Genomic DNA, 21,012 nt, shown 5'->3' with positions numbered 1-21,012 from the left:
CTCCTTTGGTCTTGGGCGGGGGGGGGGTCGGGGGGGAGGCCGGGGCACCCACTGTTGCTGGTGGGCCCCGGGCCGGCCTCGGCCCGCGCCGCGCATGCGCGCAGGGCGGCGGGCGGTGCTTCGCGGCGGGTGAGGGCGGCCGGACCGGCGGAGCTTGCGGAGCACGGCGCGCTGTCCCGCCGGCTGGGAGCGGAGGGGAGGGCCGGGCGAGGCGGTACGGTGCGGCTGACGGTCCCCGAGGGCCCCGCAGCAGCCTCCCCTGCCGCAGGGCTGCCGTGGGCCGCCGCGGCGGCCGGCTCGGGCCTGCAGCCGGCGGTGCGGCCTGCGCCGCGCCCCGCGTTCCTCGGCCGGCCCGCAGGGAGGAGCCGGGAAAGCGGAGAAGATGAGCGAGGCCCCGCGGGTTCCAGGCGGTGATCGAGAGCGCCCCGAAGACTAATGCAGAAAATCAATAAGAACGTGGTGCTGGCGCTCCTCTCTCTGACCAGCCTGGTTTTCCTCCTCTTCCAGTTGTACTATTACAAGTTCTACCTGTCACAGAAGGTAAGAGAGAGCCGTCCCGCACGGGCCTGCTGCTGTGGAATAACCCCGTATAGTGCCTGCTCTCTTCAGAGCCCTTTGGCAGCAGTAATGCCACCCTCAGACTTCCCCCGCATGGCTAGCAATTCCTGTAGCGTTGACACGAAGCGACTAGGTAGCCCGAGCAAGCTTCTGGTGGCGGGGGTACATCCAGGTGTCAGTTGTCAGCCTGGTACACAAGTCATTATGTCCGCCGGAGGCATCCCATTCATTTGAAAACGGGATGCTCTTCGGGGTTCTTAGGCGCAGGTTTGGGCCACCACGGCTTCTAATCTTTACAAGCCTTCCTGCTCTTGTTGTTAAGTGACTTTTATTGAAAGTGAAGTCAAACTGAGCACTACCTTAAGGCGTTTCCGAAGAAACAAGGAAGGCAGCATTTATGGGTTGCAGGTTTTTCAACAGTGATGTTTTTAAAAGAAAACCCAGCTTTTTCTGCAGTTGTCTTAGCGCTTTGTGATTGAGTGTTCCTAATTTTCTAGATGTTATCAATTAAATTCTTCTTTTATACCACCTGTGTTTAGCTGAGTGTGATTTTTCTGAACAGAAAAGAGGTAAATGTTACTATAAATAAAATATATTTTTTTTTGTGGTTTCATAGTTTACAGTTGCAATGCAGGTTCAACAAAGGAACTAATTTTATTTTTACAGAAGAACTACATAGGTATCATATTTCCTGAGTTTGTTTTCTTTTGATGAGGACATTCTTAATAAATGCAGGCAATTTAGTGCTACCTTAGTCCTCTTTGTTATAGTTTTTGACTGTAAAGAGCAAGACTGAATGAGAAATTTTTCATACTTTTAAAAAGCTAAAAGCTGAGCCACTAACTGCCTGGGCTCTATCACATGAATATACTTTCTTTCAAATTTAATTCTCTAGGATTACGTTTGGAAAGACTGAGGCATAGTCCTGCTGTCTTTCCCCCAGTGGTATTTATTTGCCTAACAGTGTGTGTCACCTTCCCGTTTTACGCTTACTGGCATATTGATTTAGAAACCTGAGGCCCGATCACACTATCCCTGTGTGTCTGGAAGTCTCAAAGGCTTGTGTTGTCCTTCCAAATACACTAAGCCAGACCAGTTGGTTATGATTTCACATTCAATACTGTATTTAAGTGACCAGAGACATAACCACAGCCATAATTATAAAAGTGCTAAGTGGATAAATGCCCCTGAATGTCTAGTTAAGAAATCCTAAGCAGGGATTTGACTGAAACTTACTTTTTTTCTTTTCTTTCTCCTTCCCCCTCCCCTTCTTTGGTTTTGATAGAATGGAGCAGTTTTTTCCAAAGTCAGAGGAAGCCAGTCAGGCCAAGACAGCACTAGATGGGTATGTACGGTGTCATTGGTTCATACAGTTCTTCTGCAAGTCTCAGAGAACTCACATGGAGTTGCAAACTCGGGGTCCAGTTCTCTTTCCTCTTCACTGGGGATTTTGTAGTATGAAGGACTCCTTCACTGAGCAAAGTTATGAAGTGTTTCAAAACATCAGTTTAAAATGAAGTTGAGAAACAGTTACAGCTTAGCAGCTGAGCAGCCTTTGCCTGTGCAGTCCATAGTAGTGTTGTTGATGTTTTAAGAAGCAAAACTTGTTCTTTCTGATTTACAAGTTTTGATCCAGGCTTTTGCGTTCTTTCAGACTGAGTATTTAAAGGATCGGCTTATTTGGCATGCAGCTTGTTTGGTAGTTGGTAGCATGGTAAAAGAATTGGCTGCAGCTCTTAAGTCACAGAATACTCTTTTGCTTACTCTATTTGTTTAACCTGCTGCTCAGTGTTGTGTTACGTGCTTATGCTGGGTTATAAAGTTCTTCACAAGAAGGAAGCTCTTGCATTTCAGCACTCACCGGTTGCTGTATTTTCAGTGTTCAGGAGCAGTGTTAGGAGTGCTATTAGGTACTTGAAATAGGATATTTATTTGTTGTGTCTTACTTAAGGTTGGCAGGATTGAGTGCAACCAAAACATCACGTTGGCCTCAGGGAATCAGAAGCTCAGTTATGGTATTTGAGTTAGCATTTGTTTGGAAGCACTTTTACAGAAGTCTTTTGTTAACAGATCTCCCAGTGGAAAGACAGCACAGATGGTTAAAGAGTACGATGCGCTGGGAGCTGGCTGCCTTTCGCTTTGGATGCAATATGATACGTTGCTAGTTAGCAAAATATCCATTTAAATTCCTTGTTTCTGCTGAGCAAGAGGAAAGGTGCTCTGATTAAGAGCTGTTCTTGGGAATAATCCAAACCAGCTGTTTTGTGGACTGCTTGCTTGCACCAGGAATGTCTCACTATTCTTGGAGGTGGCAACCCTTGGAACTACCTACTAGGCGTTAGGTTGACATGGTCACAGTGGGCTTCCAACCTCCCAGTCTGTGGACAGAGTTCTCATTATGTTTTAACTTGATCTTACAAGATCATTAGTAACAAAGCGGAATGCTCCATGGTCCTGCACGGGACCTGTTGCACTCCGATCTGCTAGTTTTAGTCACAGAAATTATACTAGCACATCGTTTACCTTTCAGCTCCATATAGCTGAAATTACTGTAGAGGGTAGCCTTGCTTCTGCCTGTACAGAACATGTAATGCTGCTGCCTAAATTCTGTTTGTTGATCCACATTCTGTCTTCACGTTTTTACATCTCTCTGAAGCCAAAGCCCCATGCCAGAATTGGAGGTTGACCTGTGGAGTCTGACTGAACTGACTCAGCAGCTGGACAGGAGGAAGGTTCAAGCTTCAGTTAGAAAGCCAGAGTCAGCTTACTGAGCAGGTAGCTTGGGTCATAGGCTGTTGTTTTCCCTTATTACACATCTTCTAGAAACTTTCAGATGTAACAGACATAAAGCCCGACGGTGCTGTTCTAGGCAAGTATTTTTTTCTGGTTAGAATGGTACTTTAAGTCATGAAATTTAGCTGTTATGGTTAAATACAAGAGCTACATTTTGAATAGCAGGGTGGCTGTGATTGCTGTAGATCTTCTGTGTGCCACGGACATTTAAAAGTACTGGATTAAAATTCTCCAGAGTCAAGCTAATAAATCCTCTCATCAGGCACAGGACCTTCTTGCTACAGCTTTTCACCCCTTATGCAGTGTTGCCATGGTTGAGTGCCCTGGTACACTAGTATCCAAAGACTGGGTAGGACTTGCTTCTACCTTCTCAAATGAATCATCCTTCATATACAGTGGGCGTCATGCCTGAGATTCGGGGATACTGTTTGGGAGTGGGTCAAAAGCCTTGCTAAAGTCGAGCATGAACAGTGTCCATTGCTCTCAGTTTGCCTACAGATTTCTTCAGATGCAATCGGTGTGGTTAGGTGCAGTTTGCCTTTGGCTGGGTTTCCCAGTCACATCATTGTCGTTCGTGTGCTTGGATGTGACTTTCCAGGGGTTTTTGCTCCAGAAGCTTCCTAGGGACTGAGATTGAGGTGACTAGAGTTCCCTGGTCCTCCTATTTGAAGATGGCATGAGATTTGCCTTTTCTCAGACCTGAGGAACAGCTCCTGGCCACTATCACTTTTCAAGCTGTTGCAGAGCAGCCTCAGAATGACACCAGCTCCCTCAGCACCAACCTGTGCATCACATCTCACCCTATAATCTCTGGTTTATTCAAGTGCTTTCCAACTCAATCTAGAGCTGGAAAGAATCTAGAGTTTAGCCTGGAGTGCATTCTCAAGTCTAACACTCCAGAGCTAGACTGCTTTAACTTGTAGAAAGTTCTAATTGAAGCTGAAAGGTTTTTACTCTAGTCTTAGAGACCTGGAAAGCCTGAGAGCAGCCTGTTCTTCTGAAAGAAGAAATTTCCATTTCTACAATTGTTCATGGAAGTAAAGTGTACACTCAGAAAATGTATTGGGAGATAAGATTTCCTTCTGTCAGTGGGCTGTTGTTTTTTTTTCCTTCTGTCAAAGAGTTTTAATGTATTAACATTTGTATCTTTAAAGATGGTGTTTCTAACTTCTAATTTTATCCTCTGTCAAACAGCACGTGGTTAGGAAGTTCCTAGGCTTAATAGCCAGTCACAATATACCGGTGTACTTGATCGATCCTTTGATTCTGGGACTGGTTGATAAAGACATTGAACAGATCAAAAGTTCTCCTGATGGCCCTAGTCCAGAATGCAAGTACTTTTGTGCTCCAAGGGACTTCACTACATTTGCACTCCTGGACAAAACATGGAGACATGAAGTAAGTATCTTTTCTTCAGTTCAGTACAGTGCATTCAACTGTTCTATGATTTTGCGACATAATGCTTTCATGTTTGTATTAAGGCCTCTGAATTTATAGTGTGGAAATCTTGTAAAGGTATTGGCAGAGGAGACTTTTTTAAAAAAAAATAAAAGGTATCCAGGCACTAGCCTGGGTACATTAAGAGTCATTTATAGATAACTAAAAGTTTTTAGAAGCTGTCTGCTTGTAGTAAGACACCACACCAAAAAGATAAAAGAAGGTGGTCTGTTAGAAAGAAAGAATGAAAACTGTAAGACTGTAATGTAGGTATAGCTGTAATAAATCTCGAGTTTGGGGATCTACCAAGGCCAAAAAGCAGGTATTGATGTGACAAGGCTGGAAAGACTATCATAGTCTGCTGGTTTACGTTTCTTTTAGTACATCCTTGTACTCAACACCATTTACACCAATGACAAACAGCTTGCTTTTTTTTTTTTTTTTTAAGAAAAAGCAGGAGACGTTAAAATGGTCTGTGACCACTCAAGTGAAGAGTGATGGCACTCTGGATCTGATCAGGCGGTTGTTTTACCCATAGCTGTAAAGGAATTAAAGTAACTGAGAATAAGGTTGTGTGGCAGCACACTAATATAAATCCATCTCCCCATTCTTTGTGGCTCATTGATAATATCTGTAGCATCCAAAGGAGAAGCTGATATGCCTGTGTAAAACAGGGGTTAACGGGGCGTTCATTTAAAGGGTCTTCAGATGCTAATGAATTGTTTTTTTGTCACCCAGAATTTCATTGCCTTTTTCTATGGAAACATGAAAGCTTGTTACTTAATGCAATGTTCGGTGTTTGGTGAGATTTAAACAAGTATTTGTGTACATCATAAAAGAAGATTTTGGAGTAAATGTTCCTGTATTAGTGGTATCATTATTGAAGGACTTACAAATGCCAAGTTCAGCACAAGAATAACTTTAGAGAACAGTTTGAGGATGCAGAGAAGGGTGCTATGTCAAGGAGCAAACCTAGCCCAAGCATGGCTTACAACATTTATTTGTTGTTTTACCGAATAGTTTGAGGGACAAAATTTAAGGCAAGGAAATGTAGTGGTTGGAATTGCTTGTGGTTGCCGATCTTTAAGGTCTTGGAATTTTTTGAGTAGTTTATGCTTAGGTCTGATTATGAAATGAAAATGGGCAATAATGACAGTTAATAATAAGCATTTAGCATTCAATTTTGGTTTTTCTAATCTTTAGCTTCTCTCTCTTTCCCTTCCTTCCCACCACCCCTCATTTTTAGATGGGCCTTTTTAGAACTGCTGAGAAAATGGGGTTCCAATGGCTAAAGATTATAAACAAGGACCCCCGCTTGGACGGGATGAATGACCTGTCTGGGATTGAAATTCCCTTGCACTACATATTTAAACTGGCATCTCATGCTATTCACCTGGTGGTCTTCTATGAGAGGAGCGGTAATTATCTCTGGCATGGCCCCCTGAGACTCAAGCAACATATGGACAGGAAGTTTGTGCCTTTCCGGAAACTCCACTTCGGTCGCTACCCTGGAGCATATGAAAAGTGAGTTCAAAACAGAGGAGGGAAAAAGCCATAATGACATTTCCAAAATAACTCCTTTTTCCTGTGTATGAAATTACTCTCTTTGCTAAACTCAGGTGGTAAAATTTAGCTCATGTATGGTTCAGCCCTCAAAGTGCAGGTAAATTACAGTATGACGGTAAACCCAATTCTGTTTACCTGGAAACAAGAGCTTCCCACCATTTATAAATTAAGAATTTAAGAGGAAGTTGCTGTGTAGCCAAGTTGAAGCAGGCAGAACGATGAGAGAAGTCAAAGAAGTCATGTCCAGAGGATCTTCTGCTGGAGTCAGTAGTTTACCGTTAATATACTTAAAAGTTTGAAATCTGTTTGATAGGCATCTGTACTATCAACACAGGGGTAAAGTAGAAGTGTCAAGAGATTTAGTACTAGCTGATAGATACTTGGTGTTCTTGCTATAACAATATGTATCCAAAAGTTGAATCCAGTTACGGAACATTAAATGAAAAGGGGAAGCAACAGAAACATTCAGTAACAGTCCAAACAATCAATGTTAAAGAACATGAATAAAGAGAGGTGACATTTGTACCACAAAGACACGTGCATTGCATCTAACTCGTTCCCTTAACGTGCTGAGTGGACTCCTTTCTTTCATGAACATTTGAATTGGTGGTGTTATTTGTCCCTAGTCTTAAACTTTGCGGTACATTGGTAAAGTTAATGTAAATGTCTGCCTTTTCTTACAATGCTTTCAATAGCAGTGTTTCAGGAAATACAGATCATGGCAAATCTTGTCACTATTTTCAAAGACAAGCACATACCACTAGGCTTTGCGAACAGTGTTCCTATAGGGTATGTGTATACGCCATAGATTAGAGAAAACCAGCCAAACAGGTCCAAATAAATCTGTTTAACTTTTCCTTTAAAAATGACACCATTCTTTCTTCTTTTTAAAATATGGAGTCTGTACCAGTTATGTGCCTAAACATTTGAAGTTGACTCTGTTAAATAGCACATTTCATTCATTGTGAAGACTAAAGAGTTTTTAAATGCAAATAGCCTCAAGGTACAGGGTAAAATTTGGTTCTTAAGTGTGTATACTTAGACAACTAAATAAATAGCCTGCGTTTTCAAATGCGCTGAACAAAACTCTGGACAAATTCAGTGCGAGTCGTGAGTTAGTAAAGAATCAGTGATCTGACAAACTAACTGTGGGCTTATAAGCGTAGAATTTCTTTTTAAACAAAATTTTGAAGTGTATGGGGAAATTGTTGAAGCTCTTGTTGCTCCTCTTTTGTAATTGGTTTTGTGTGTATTTGGACAGAGGAATCACTGCCAGTAGCATGCATTAAGATTTTAACCTGAGCTAGTAGAAAAAATGGCTTGTGATTTGTAAATGAATTGAATGGATACATTAACCCATATTCCTTTCCTTACAGGCCAGAACTTCTGCTTGTTTCCATTGATGACTTAAAAGTCCAAATTCCAAAAAATCCGTCCAATTTCCTAGAGGAGATGTCACACTCTAGATTTCTTGAATGTAGGTACAGAGAAGCTCGGGCTTTCTTTCAGGTTAGTGGTAGCGTCTCTGAGATATAATGTATTTTTTCACTGATTGACCCAAGCTTACAAACGGTTCACTGCTTTTTACCTAGATGGGACTGTTCACATACATAAAGCTAAATACAGCCCCCGAGAGTCAATCTGCAGAGTTTAGTAAATTGTAATAAAACTAAAACTTTAACTGAAAGTCATGGTCTGTCTTTTTCACTTGTGAGTGCATTTTTTTCCATTTTCCAAAACTTCAAAGAGAAGAAGTGACCAACACGTCCACAGTTCTCATGATTAAATAGATTTCATGTAAATAAGACTAAGAAAATTTTCCTTATGGAAATTCCCAAAGTTCTGAGTAATACTTCATTTTATATTCTTTTGAACTGTGCACTGCAGTTCCATATTCCTAGTTCAGTTTGTTTGAAACGGTATATTCCTGCTGTAATGACTTATTTCGTTGCTTTTTGACCATGTAAACTAATGTTTTCACCACTACTTAGAGCAGTATTTTTAGAGTATTGCTACCTGATTTAGCAGATAGTAGAACACTTTCTGCTGCAGTATGGGGAGGGAAGGGAAGACCATCTTTGTCCAGTCTAGCAGGCTGTAGTTCCCTATATGTGTAGCAGGAGGGTTACTGAACCCAAGGGCACCTGTGTGTTGTCACTGCCCCTGTAGAGGACAGAAATTGTAAGCATGCTGCACTGCAGCTGTAAAACCTCCAGGCAGTAATTGCCTCAGGCAGAGCAAATGTACCTCAGAAGGTATATTGAATTTTTCTGGAGCTTTAATATTGAAATAAGCAAGCAGCAGGCATCTGTTTTGAAAAGTAAGTGTTCATTTCAACTGTTGCCCAAGAGCTCTTACTGAAATCAGTCATGAAGCTGAGTGGTGAGTGGTACATTGTTCCTGTATTTGATTTAGTAACGTTTGCCCAGGCTGAGTTGTTGCTTTTGGCTTTGCGTTAACAGAGAATCTTGCCACAGTTGTAACTGGAAGACAGGCATGATTTTCTGTTCACGTTGTTTCTGCTCTGTGGCAGAAGTTGCCAACATCCGCTTGTAACACTTGGTGGCGCCAAATAAACTACTGTGCTGGAAGTAACTGATTCCGTCCCTGTTCTCCCCCAGGACTCTTGAGTATCGACTTCAGCCTGTGCAGAACTAGAGTTCATCTGTGGTGTTCCCAAGTGCTGATGATCAGCGTCTAATACATATATTCTTGTTCTATTTTACTGTGACTTTACATTCTACTAGTTTGAAAAAACCGAAGATTGATGTTTTAGAGTTTAAATTTTAACTTGTCATTCCAGTGCATGTTCTCAAACTGGGCTGTGTATGTGAAAACAGATACTGCCCGGATATTAGTTAAGTAAATTTTTAAAGGTGATTTTTGTCTTGGGACACTGAAAAATGAAGAGACAAGTTTGTTCCCTGACAATAAGTTGCATAGTCTTCCTTTGCCTTCCAGCTCTATCCTGATGATGCCTCTCTTGATGCAGTAGAGTTCAGAAAAAAAGCAAAATCCTTGCTCCATCTGGCTGCCCTGACACTGAATAACTTAGGAGTAAAGTTCTGGCTGAGCAGTGGAACATGCCTTGGTAAAACATTTGTGTTATGTTTCATTTTTAAACTCGTCTGAAATTTTAAACATTTCATCCTCTGTTGCTTGTGATGTCAGCTGAGGTTAAATGTACCAGGTTGGAAAGTAATACATGGCATAAGCTGTATTGAAATAGATGTTTTTGCACCTGACAAAATGCTTTTTCTTAGAAACTTGAGCCTTGGAGATGCTGAGCAAATTTCCAGTGAAGCATTTAATGTTGTTAGCAATTATCTGTGTTGGGTTGATCACTGCTTAGAGAGTAATCAGCAGTTCTTTAAATTGTGTGAGTTGGAATTTACTTAAATGCTAGTTGGACAACACAGTGATGGGTAGACTCTCACCTGGTTTTTCTTCCCATGCAATTTGGTGCTTATCACTGACTTTTAAAATATAGTTTACATTTATTTATTTATTTATTTATTTTAAAATGCATCCTTTTAATAAAATATCAGTATAGTGGAGTAGGTACTGGAAGTTTTCAATTCTGCTGAAGATGGAAGTAGTAGTACCTTATCACTGGTGAAGATTCTTTTATTACTGGAATAGGTAGTGAGCGCTCATGTGTGTGCATATTTGACTTGTATTTGTTTAGTCCTAGGGTATATAATTTTCAGAATGAACAGTTACTAAAAGCTGCTTTAATGAAACAGATAAAAGGATGTCCCATTTCTTGGCTTACTGTTTTGCAGTGGTGATTGAAAGATGATTAACATCTCAGATATTATTTAAAGTAATAGTCTCAAATTAAAAGCGGAGCTCTAGCCTTGTGCCTGTTCATTGCTGATTAGATTTGGGCCCAGATAAAGAATATTTTTTTTTAAAGACATTTAGATTACAAAACTGAAGATATTTTATCTTTGAAAGAGATAGTGTTTTCTCTCTCATTCTTGGCTTTCTGGAGAAAAGAGCTGGCTATAAGTGAGTAACATTTGTTTTCTTCCACGTGGTTCCTTTCATACTAGAGAAAGGCAGAAGTCTTGTTTATAGCCTCATTCAAAGATCTCTGCCGGGTGACCTTATGGCAGTTCATTTTTATGTTGCTTTTGTTCTGTTGATATATTTCTCACGTTCCTGAATTAAATAGTTTGGTTTTTTCCTTTTTTTTTCCTCTTTTTTTTCTCCTCAGGCTGGTATAGACAGTGCAATGTCATTCCTCACAGCAAAGATGTGGATTTGGGAGTCTTCATAAGGGACTACAAAGCAGATATCATTCCAGCCTTTCAGAAAGCAGGGTTACCACTGAAGCACAAATTTGGCAAGGTACATATATAATGAACAGTTTGCTTCATATGTCTTTATGTAGGTTTGTAAATTTGAGTACAGCTGCAGATCACTTATGTACACGTGGGTATCTGAAGTCTCTTCAGCAGCCATTTAGTATTAGGGTTTTACCTAAACATAAAATCTTGATGCTTTTTGTGTGTTCTGTTGGACAGCGTGTGAGAAAATACCCTTCTTACTAGCTTCAGCCCTGTTTGGAGAATCTGAATTCCACCACAGAAGAAGTTTTTAATAAGTTTTAAAGGGGTCTAATCTGTGTTGGTGGTGCTAGGGAAATTTAAGAGTCAAGGTAGAACCTAGTTTTTGAGAGTGGATGGGCCTCATCGTATGGGAGGATTGGTGGTAGCTCTGAGGTTATCTGTAGCCCTGTATGTAAAACTAGCAGAAAGGAAGGATGGCTTAAGGGGGCACCGGTCTTGTTCATTATTAGTTTATGTGGATCTTTATTTAGCTTTTTCAGAGTGTAGGCTGCAGAATGGTAGAGAGAAACAAAGTTACAGGAATATGAAGGTTGAGCCACAGTACAAGTGATACATTATTATTGATGCTATTGAGTGTTTTATCATAGAGGAAACACGTTGAGTGAAGTCGCCTACTAATCACGTATTTATTCACTGAGATTGTTTTGCTTGTGCCAGAGGACAAAGGGATAGTGCTGAAGCCTTTGGGGCTAGAGGGAGGAAAGACAAGGTAGTCCCACTGAGGTGCAGAAAATTTCCAATGTCCTCAAGGCATGAAAAAAAAAAAAAGAAATTGCGGAGTTAGTGTATTTCCTTCAGTCAGAGGAGTCACCCTGCCTACCTGATCAAACCTGCTGATATAAGTAGCTTTGTATTTTTATGAGTATATACAGTGTGTATTTTTGTCTTGCAGGTAGAAGACAGCTTGGAACTCTCTTTCCAGGGAGAAGGTGATATAAAACTTGATATTTTTTTCTTCTATGAAGAGGATGACCACATATGGAATGGTGGAACTCAGGCCAAATCGGGCAAGAAATTTAAGTATGAACTGGATTCGTACCTCTAGTAGGAAAGAAATTAAACAAGTTAGTGTATGGTGTTGGCATGTTGTGTGTTGTTGACTAGCAAAGTCTGTGCTCTTTGTGGATCAGTTATCAGAGGAGAATCAGTGGGGATTTTGCACTTTGAGACCGGGTAAGTAGAAAGAGAACAGCACTATGCCTTACTAGAGGGATGCTGGACTTGTAAAATGTCGATTCTCTTGTGAAACTCAAAGCAATGCTGGCATGTCACATATCAAGCAGATCTTATCTGGACTGTGACAAGCTCTGAGTTAAATAAACAGCTAAGATGAGAAAGAAATCTGTAAAACTATGTTTGTAGCACAAACTAATCTCACAGGAAAAGGTGAATCCTTAGGTATCCATCTTGATGATGGAGGGTTATGGCAGAAAGCCTCAACTGTCCTTGCAAAGTAAACAAAGTTTTGGATTTGGTGGTAACTTTGGAAACTTTATTGACTGTAATGTTTTGACAGCAATGCAGGTGACTACTGCAGACCTTGTTGTTCATGTTTGAAAATGGAATTTTAAATAAGATCCCACATTTCATACCTTTCAGTATTAAATCAGCAAATAAGTACAACAGCTCCCTCATCTACTCAGCAAACTGAATATAGGTTTTGATAATTAGATTTGTTTCTTTCCATCACGCACTTTAGCTCAGAAAGAGACAGTTGCAAACTAGTTGAAAACCTTGTTGACTTCGACAGGATTTATTATCTTTCATATTTTGCCTGAACAGTATTTGCTTATCTTTAGCTAACGGGAGCTCAGTGAACACTGCCATCCAAATGGTGATAATGTCTGAGTCCTTGTCTTAGTTATCTTTCTTTTGAAATGATAAACAAAGATTGGGGAAGTTACTTTGATGACTAGAGTCAAAAGGCACACTTAGAAATAGATTAAAGTATATGACTTTGATTTGACTGGTGCCATGCATGAGAATAGAAGGTAGATGTGCTATGTGCTAATAGAAAGTAGGCGTGCTATGGTCCACCTCCTGTACCCTAGGATATTACAGCTCTTTCGGAACTCCAGCTTTCATAAAACACTTTTCCTTTCCTTGTAGCCTAGTACTTATTTTTGGTGGTAATTTTTTTCAAAGTTTACAAACATGGCTTTTTAGTTCAATAAGAACTAATTTGCTTAAACATAGTAGTGTAAGGAAGCCTGTCATTCTGAACTGGTGTTTCTAAGGCATATCTTACTGTAATTAATCCATACCGAAAAGGAGCAAGAAAACTGCTTTTTTACCATTACAAAGGCCTCGAGCCCTGACAGAAGATGGCTGTTCAGAATGTTTAGCCAAATAATTCCAGACATGTATTATTCCAAATACCTTCTCAGAAAGAGAGAAAATATCACAGCTTTGTAGCTGTGAGAAGTGATGATTTAGCATGCTTGATCTAAATGCCTGCAACACCAGAATGACCCTCAACTTTGCTTAGTCTTCGTCCCTTTCAAAATTTTGGGGGAAGGTAAAGTGAGGTGGTCAGTCAAAAGACAAGGGATTGTTTAATCATGCTGAATCCTAAATACGCTTTAACAATTTTAAAGGAAACTCATCAGCTGTTTATGTGGTATCAGAAGAGATACTGGTTGCTACTAGATCATCACAGATAGGGTGAGAGTTCTACTGTAAGGTATTTATGTTTTAAAAATGAAAGGTAAAAGACATTTTCTTCAGAAAGCTAAATATTTGCATTGGCATACTTTCTATCTATCTTGATAAATAAAAGTATGAGGAATGAAAGTATTTCTCAGTCTCTAAAATATTTTTCATTAGTTATATTTAGTCTCTGTTGGAGAGCTGGTTTCTAAACCTTACAAGTATGGCTGTATGGTTTGCGTTTTCATGTACACAAATACTTCCTCAACACTGCAGACACGAGCAAGCATGTACGTCCTACTTATCTTGGCTTGAAGTTATGGCAGTTGAGACTTCCTGTTTGTTTACAAAATTAGTGCTGGACAGTTGCGTTCTTCAGGAGAGAACAAGTATTTACAAAAACTGAATCTGGGAATCAAATCTATACTGTATGCTTTAATCTTCAAATAGGCTCTTAAGATAGAGGAATTTGTGTAAGCATAGAATCTTTCCAGTACAGAGATTGATGAGACTGAAATTGTAAGAAAAAATGGTGAGCAGTGTATATGTGCAAGAGTACGTAGCCTTATTCCAGCCACTTGGAATGAGCAAATGATGAACAAGGATTCCAGTACTGTGGAGCATCACTGAAAGCTACATCTTTCATCAGTGAATGTAAACATTTGGTTTTAATAATAGTTAAACAATTACTTTAGTGAAATTTCCAACTGACTTTTTAATTTGTGGATTAGTTTATTTAAATTACCTGTTTGTTCTCCTTAGAATTATTACTTAGAGTTCACTCACTGGAGGATATATTATTTCAGTGGGTTGCTGATAGCTTTTCTGTATGCACGCCCACTGCAATTCTGATGGATGAACAATTTCCTGGGTTAATAACAGCTAAATAGCTGTTTGATGGTTATAGATCCACTAATAAAGTTTGTTTACCTTGTTTTTCCCCTTGCTTGATGTGGGGTTTTTTGGGTTTTTATTTTAGTTTAGAGCTAATGAGTAGTCTCCGGATATATATTCAAAAGTGATTGATCACTTTTTTTCTCTCCCTCCATTTAAGGCATAAAAGCAAGGTTTTATTTTCTGAAACTGTTTGCTCGGTGCTTAGAAATAAAATTACCTTTATGCTTAGAGGAGCATGTGGGGTTTCTAATTCATGCAAACGTACAAATCTTTTAACCTTCCTTTTCAAAAGGTTTAATGCTTACGGTTTCATTTTAAGCTGCGAAAAGGAAATTCAAGATCACTTTTTTGCTGTGGAAGAATTCACAGCTTCAGAAGTGGGAATGATCCTCTGCAGGAGTAGTACATATGCTTTGGTATTTACTTATTTAACACATGGACTTTGACACTGTGCTTCTGTAGGATGTCATTCTGACCAAACTGTGAAATTTACCTGTAAACTTTGCTGCTGTAAGCATACTTATAGGTAAGGCTTATGTTTGACCTTCTGCAGAAAGCAACAGGTAAAGAAGAAGGTCAGTTTGGTAGAATAAATTATTTTTAAAGTCTGAATGGGCCAAGAAGGTTTCAGAAAGTACAGGGTGGCAGCTGCATCTTAATTTTTTGTAGCTTCTCCAAGTCTGGCACCATGTTTAACCATGATTACTGAAGGGAAATTGCATGCTTTGTTTGTTAAGATTGAAGAAAGGTAAAAACGTGTTTTTAAAAAAGGCCTGACTCATAATAAAATACTCAATGCTGCTTTTATCAAAATCTCCCCCCAAAAATAAAGTTTATCATCCTCTTGACACCCTTCTAAATGAGGTAACTATTAAATCTAGTTTCTAAGTGGAAAAGTTGAGACAGGGACTAAGTGATTTCCTGTAGGTGGTAGAATACGGAAATTCTACCCATATTGGGAAGAATATAGGTAGAATTTTTCCCAATATGGGAATAAACAGCAAAAGAATTAGAAATGCTCTTTCCTAAGAACATGTGGCAAATGTTAACCAATTACTGTTAATAATAGCACCCCTGGCCTGTATGTTAATAATATTTCGCGGATAGAAAATTACAAAATAAGAAAAAAAAACAATTATAAATGTAGCATGGCCACTTGCTGCAGTTGTTTGCTCTCTCCATGAACTTACTTAGAGGTGTATTTCAGTCTTCTGCCAGTGACCGTGTTCTTTTGTTATGACACAGGTATCTCTTTCCAAAGTTCACTCTGTGTTGGACTGAATTTGTAGAACTCAAGGTACACGTGCCCTGTGAAACCCTTCAGTATGTTGAAGCCAACTATGGCCCGGACTGGAAGGTTCCTGTGAAGACATGGGACTGGAAAAGCTCACCGTCCAATGTGCAGTACAACGGTGTCTGGCCCGTCGATGAGTGGGATGATGTCATTCAAATCTACTGACCACCTGACTGCTAATAGAGCATGCCTGCCATCTTTGAAACTGTCGGTTTGTAACTTCCTGTTTCCTGAAGGCATCAAGATCCGTTCTTTTTGTAACTTCTCATCTGTTTCCTAAGGAGACATTTACTTTTTTTTCCTTAACAGGTATTTTTTTTTCACCTTCGTGCATTTTCCAGGTTGTTAAAGGAAAAGGTTAAAGACAACTGAAGAGAACGGAATCCGAAAGAAAAGCTGCACAAAGAGAATAGGGAAGAAATGTTGCAGTAAACTTATGGGCAGTTGACTGTTTAAATGTGAACAGTGGCCAGGTGGCTTAGACTTTCCTGGGATCATCAAAATCTTGGGACTGTTCACTTCTCAAGCTTAAGAGAGGGATAGGGTGGGAGAATCCCATAGAGAAGTTCCTCTTTTTTCAGAGGAGAGTCTGTGAATATTCAGCTGTTAAACACCAGAGTCATGGGTACCTCAAATATGCTTGATTTGAGACCGATATATCTGTACAATATGCAACAGGTTGCTCTTGGCAGTGGAATGTTTCTGTCACACAGAACCCGTGTGACCCACCTGCTTTACATGTAGGAGACACAGGGTAACGGTGTAATACTAAATGAATGGAAGGAGAAACTATGCACATCACACTCCTTCCAATAACACTTCCATTTTTTGTGAGCTAACCACTGCATGCAGTTATGACAGGGAATGTTATCTGCTTTTTTCTGCTTCTTTTTTTTCCTCTTGTAAGAATATGAAGGTGTATGCCATGGGGATGTCTTTCCCATAAAAAATAAATAATCTGGGTTTTGATGTCCCAATTAGCATGTTCTCCATGTTTTGACCAGATTTTAGAAAATTATAGCTATCCCTGTTTTTTTACAGGTAGATAGAAATGGGGTTATTGATAGTTTTCCATTTAACATGGGCTCACAGAACAGACATCTCAGACAATTGCAGCTCTCTTCTCTAAGTGTCAGCAGAAGTGTGTACAAATACCAATTTTTCCATTGAATTTGCAGTAGCATAATTGCAAGTGAAGTGTTAGTGTAACATTGGACTTTGGATTGTGCTTTTTGGTCGGTGAGGTAAGCTTTCTTCTTTGGTACTTCGGAGAAGGATAATAGCTTTCATATCAGCATGTGTGTCCAAATTTGTTCCAGTCCTGCTGTGCAGGGCAGACAAGGACAGTAGAGCTGCTATAGTGAGTTATGACTATAATATACGGTACAGACCCAGGAGTTCTTGTGAACAAGTGTCAAGGTACTGAATGGAGCTCGTCCTTACTGTCAACAAACCTGTATCCATTCTTCCCTTGCTAAAGCAGAAGCGCTGTCTACGGGTCATGGCTTTGCCATCTTTCTCTGGGTAGAGGTAGGTTGAGTCTGTGTTTGGCGTTCTGTGGATCTGCAGTTTTCAGCTGTGTATTCAAATGGGTACAGTTCTGGAGAGATGAAGTAGCTACTGCTGTGCAGCCGTTTTACTACTGTATCATTCCAGGTGCAGTCTGGGGCTTCCCTGCTCTTTTTGTCCTGGAGTGTGCTGCATGCTTCTTCCTGCCAGTCCTCTCGGTTCCAGTGGTCTCCTGCCACCGAAGCACTGGAGTAAATTATTCAGCTTCTGGCAATCGTCATGCTGGCTTTTCAACTGGTATAGTAACTTTGTTAGCTTTGCTTAATTAAGAAGAGAGAGATGTAAAATCCTGCTAATGCCATTTACTCCATAAAGTAAACGTTACGTCATAAGGGATAATTTCTCAGGTAGAATTTTTTGTATTTTTTCCTTAAAATGAAAAAAGCCAATGTCCTTGTGTCTTTTGTGTTCAGAATTCTGTTGTTGTGAACTTTAAATGTGATAGATGTTTGAGTGAATGAAAAGATACTATCAGAAAACTATAATCCTGTCAGATTTTTGACTTTGTATTTGTAGATGGAAAGACTAATGGAAAAAAACGCATGTCGCTGAAGGGGAGGATGTTTTCAATAGTTGATTATACCTGTAAGTTATTCTTCAGGTTAAAATGTTTTCTCTTCAGAAGATACAAATGTATATTTAACACCGATTAAAAGGAGTCTCTAATTTGCAACTCAAGATGTTGTTTCATCCTTTGTTTTGTCATCTTGGGCAGCATTTAACACATTTCATTGCATTGCATTACTGTGACAAAACGCACAGAGAAAAATTTTAAACTGTTTCTTACACTGCTTATTGACCGTCTGCTTGAGCTTTTAGTTTTTAATAAAGATACTTGGACACAACAAAGATACTTGGAATAAAGCAGGAGCCCATATGTAGAAAAAAGGATCATGCAATTGCGCAAACACATGTTTCCAGTCATACTTTGTGCAGTGCCCTCACCACAGATTTCCTGCTTGTAGGATTGTGTCCCAAGGAGTGGTGTAAACATCGCAGAATTGGTGCTTTTTGAAGGCTTGCCGTGGGGCTGAAGCATGACCATTCCCCATGGAAACACCTAGGTTTATGCATTTGTTTCCTGTTAGCTTCTCCTGAATTGCCTCATCTGAAATGGAAGCTTACTTTTAGTTCTGTGTTACCTTCCTATCTTACTACCTACCTTCAATTTGAAAGGGAGGAGGGCAACTTCTAAATTCCTAAATTCTCTTAATGGCACGCATTTAAGGTGTTAAGCAACAATATGTGAAGTGCCTTGACTTTATAAAGCAAACAAAGCAAGTTACATATATGTAACTGTTAAAGATAGCAGAGCCTATTCAAGGAATGCCCACGAGCTAAAAGGGTAGCAGGATGTTGAAAGCTCTGGAGTAACTGCAAGGAAAGATTGAAGAAATGGGGTTGGCTGAAGAGAAGGGACCACAAAGAGCCATTTTCAAAAGCTGTAAAAAGTGGTTACAAAAAGGAAGGGATATATGTGCTCCCTTTCCACGGTTGGTAGGAAATAGAAGTAGATGGGAGGAACACAATTTGAGATCAGCTGCACAGAGTACTGGAGTGTTTTACCTCTGGAAATGTGTGAAGCCTCTGACTTCGGGGGTCTCTGAGAACACATCAGACAAATGTCAGCCAACACTGACTGTAGTTAAGGATTGACTGTAGTTAATCCTGCCTTCCAGCTGGAGGGAGTTCCTATTTTCATGATTCTGTTCAATAACTTTCTGCTTTTACAAAATGAAAATTGGAATCATCATTTGTGTATGAGCTTAAGAAAGGTTATATTTCTAGAATCAGGTACGAGAGCTCATACTGGGAGTGGTGGTGAATTGCCACCCCACTGTGGAAATGATCGGAAACTGCAGCATCTTGAACACTTGAAAAACGTGCTCATTTACAACAGGAGCGCAATGCAGCTCTTCCAGAGGATAGGTCTGAGCCAAACAGCCTGTAGAACAATCTTGTAATTCCTGCACAGAACAGATGATGCTTGGCCGTGCAGAGCAGTGAGCATCCGAGGGAGATGCTTTTGATCTCTCCGTAAAGAATCTTCTGATAGAAGAAGGGCCTGTATTCCACCTCACTCTTCTTTTAAAGTCAGAAATGGAAGGTAGACAAAACTGCAATGATACAGGTAGGAGAGAGTCCTGAAAGTATGGTTGAGTCTTTCTCTGCTGTCCAAATGAAAAAGTAGTAGCTGATTTTGTTGTGCCTGCTCCCTTGAAACAGTCTTGGAGGTGCTGGCTCCCAGTGTTAAGCAGTTTGCATCCTTTAGAATTCTCTCCCCTCTTCATAAGTCTTAAAGTCTGTCAACGCAAGAGAGAAACAGTTTCAGCTTTGTACTGTCAGTTGGAATTTTTTGTTTTGCACAGGTGAATGAGATGTTAAACGAGTAGCATCTGTTTAATGGTATGGACACCTTCCTTCTTTCCAAGGACTGGCTTGTCACAGTTCAATGACTTTCAGGAACTGAGTTCTGTCCTTTATTGCCCATTGGCAGAATTCTCTGGGTTTGCACAGCAGTTCAAGAAATTCAGGGGCAGCTACCTCACTGTTTAGGCTTGGATTTTTTCTCTTCGTGTAATTCTGTCACACTATGTATTGCAGAACAAAATGCATGAACTCGGGAAACTGCATGCTGGCACATAAAAGACTATCTAGCACTTGTATTTAATGATCTACATCCTCTGTTTTGATAAATGGGCACCAGCAGCCGATTTACATCAGCTGATGAACTTGCTTAATAGCATTAGATTGCCTAATGATGACTTGTCCACTGAGGGTAGTTTTATTCATAAATGTCCTATTGATGGAGACTGCAGCAGAGCACATGAGTTATGAGCTGAATGAGTCTCATCAAATCCACTCCGCTGCTGTAATTAAGGGGTGTGGGTGAGAACTTTCCCCTTGAAAAAAGGAAGGCACAATGAAAGTTTTGTTCTTAAAGGAGGGAAATGAACACTGTTGTGTTTGTGCCTGTTTTCCTGAAATAAATCTTTCCTGCAGCTTAAAAGAGAAGTCTGATGTCTTATCCAGAATTTACTAGGTGAAATGTCACGCCTGGTGCTTTGCAGATCGTACTGCGTGCTCATAATGTTCCTCTGCTGGCCCTAAAACTTCTGAATAACTTCTTTTGTCACCAGAGTAATTAGCTTGAATGTTAGTTGGTACAATGTACCCGTATTTCAGACTGCAGGGGCATATTGGTATCACTCAGGGCAGTAATATGCCTGGACCATGCTGTGCAAAGATGCTCAGGTTAGTTGTGAAACAGAGAGCAGTTTAGAGCTATGGCTGATAACAAGCTGAATACGTAGTAACATAGGATGATGTTGTGACCAAAGGAAATCAGGTGGGATGTAGAAAGAGCGCTGGTATCTGCAGGAGGATTGAAATTAAACTTTTGTTACTATGTTCAGCATTTCAGTTGATGTGTAGGGATCAGTGCAGGCACTCACCTGTTACGGTGGTGAGCCAGTTGGGGAGCGTCAAGAGGAAAATAGTAGGTTATAGGAAACCACCTACAAGGAAATGTTGAAAGAACAGGGGTTGTTTAGGTTGAGCAGGATGTGGCAGGTTCTCCATCCTGTCCACTTGGTTAATAATGCAAGCAAGAAGCAGCTTAAATTCCAGCAAGGAAGATTGGACTGGACTTGTAGCAATAGAAGGAGGGGCAATGGTTTTAAACTAGAGCAGGGTAGGTTTAGGTTAGACATTAGGAAGAAGTTCTTTACAATGAGGGTGGTGAGACACTGGAACAGGTTGCCCAGAGAAGGGGTGGAGGCCCCATCCCTGGAGACATTCAAGGCCAGGCTTGATGAGGCTCTGAGCAACCTGATCGAGTTGAAGATGTCCCTGCTTCCTGCAGGGGAGTTGGACTAGATGACCTTTAAA

The 21,012-nt window shown here is 40.3% G+C and overlaps 1 protein-coding gene across 6 annotated transcripts; it reads left to right on the top strand.

The window, feature by feature from the left end:
* The first annotated feature begins 103 nt into the window (after window positions 1-103).
* FKTN (fukutin) lies at window positions 104-17,823 on the top strand. 6 transcript variants are annotated; one of them, XR_010068997.1, is made up of 10 exons: window positions 105-540; window positions 1,844-1,903; window positions 4,546-4,749; window positions 6,035-6,312; window positions 7,731-7,863; window positions 9,316-9,445; window positions 10,577-10,710; window positions 11,605-11,732; window positions 15,504-15,861; window positions 17,209-17,823. XR_010068997.1 is itself a non-coding variant. In XM_063319372.1 (10 exons), exons 1-9 carry the CDS (start codon window positions 436-438, stop codon window positions 15,715-15,717), a joined length of 1,386 nt encoding a protein of 461 aa, XP_063175442.1. In that variant the 5' UTR covers window positions 105-435; the 3' UTR covers window positions 15,718-15,763; window positions 17,209-17,823. The 6 variants fall into 6 exon arrangements, 3 of the variants coding, with proteins under 3 accessions (XP_063175443.1, XP_063175442.1, XP_063175440.1); XR_010068996.1 differs by having other exon boundaries at window positions 15,504-17,082; XM_063319372.1 differs by having other exon boundaries at window positions 15,504-15,763.
* Window positions 17,824-21,012: the final 3,189 nt, after the last annotated feature.

This window comes from Chroicocephalus ridibundus, chromosome Z (genome assembly GCF_963924245.1).
Source record: "Chroicocephalus ridibundus chromosome Z, bChrRid1.1, whole genome shotgun sequence".
NCBI classification, from domain to species: domain Eukaryota; kingdom Metazoa; phylum Chordata; class Aves; order Charadriiformes; family Laridae; genus Chroicocephalus; species Chroicocephalus ridibundus.
This window is presented reverse-complemented; position numbering and strand designations above follow the sequence as displayed.

What these genes read in the sequence shown, in the direction of transcription:
- FKTN (XM_063319372.1), top strand. Translation starts at nt 436, where the DNA reads ATGCAGAAAATCAATAAGAACGTGGTGCTGGCGCTCCTCTCTCTGACC. An exon ending in GAGCAGTGGAACATGCCTTG is followed by an intron (nt 9,446 to 10,576) that starts GTAAAACATTTG and finishes TTTTCTCCTCAG; the next exon opens with GCTGGTATAGACAGTGCAAT. An exon ending in AAATCGGGCAAGAAATTTAA is followed by an intron (nt 11,733 to 15,503) that starts GTATGAACTGGA and finishes GTTATGACACAG; the next exon opens with GTATCTCTTTCCAAAGTTCA.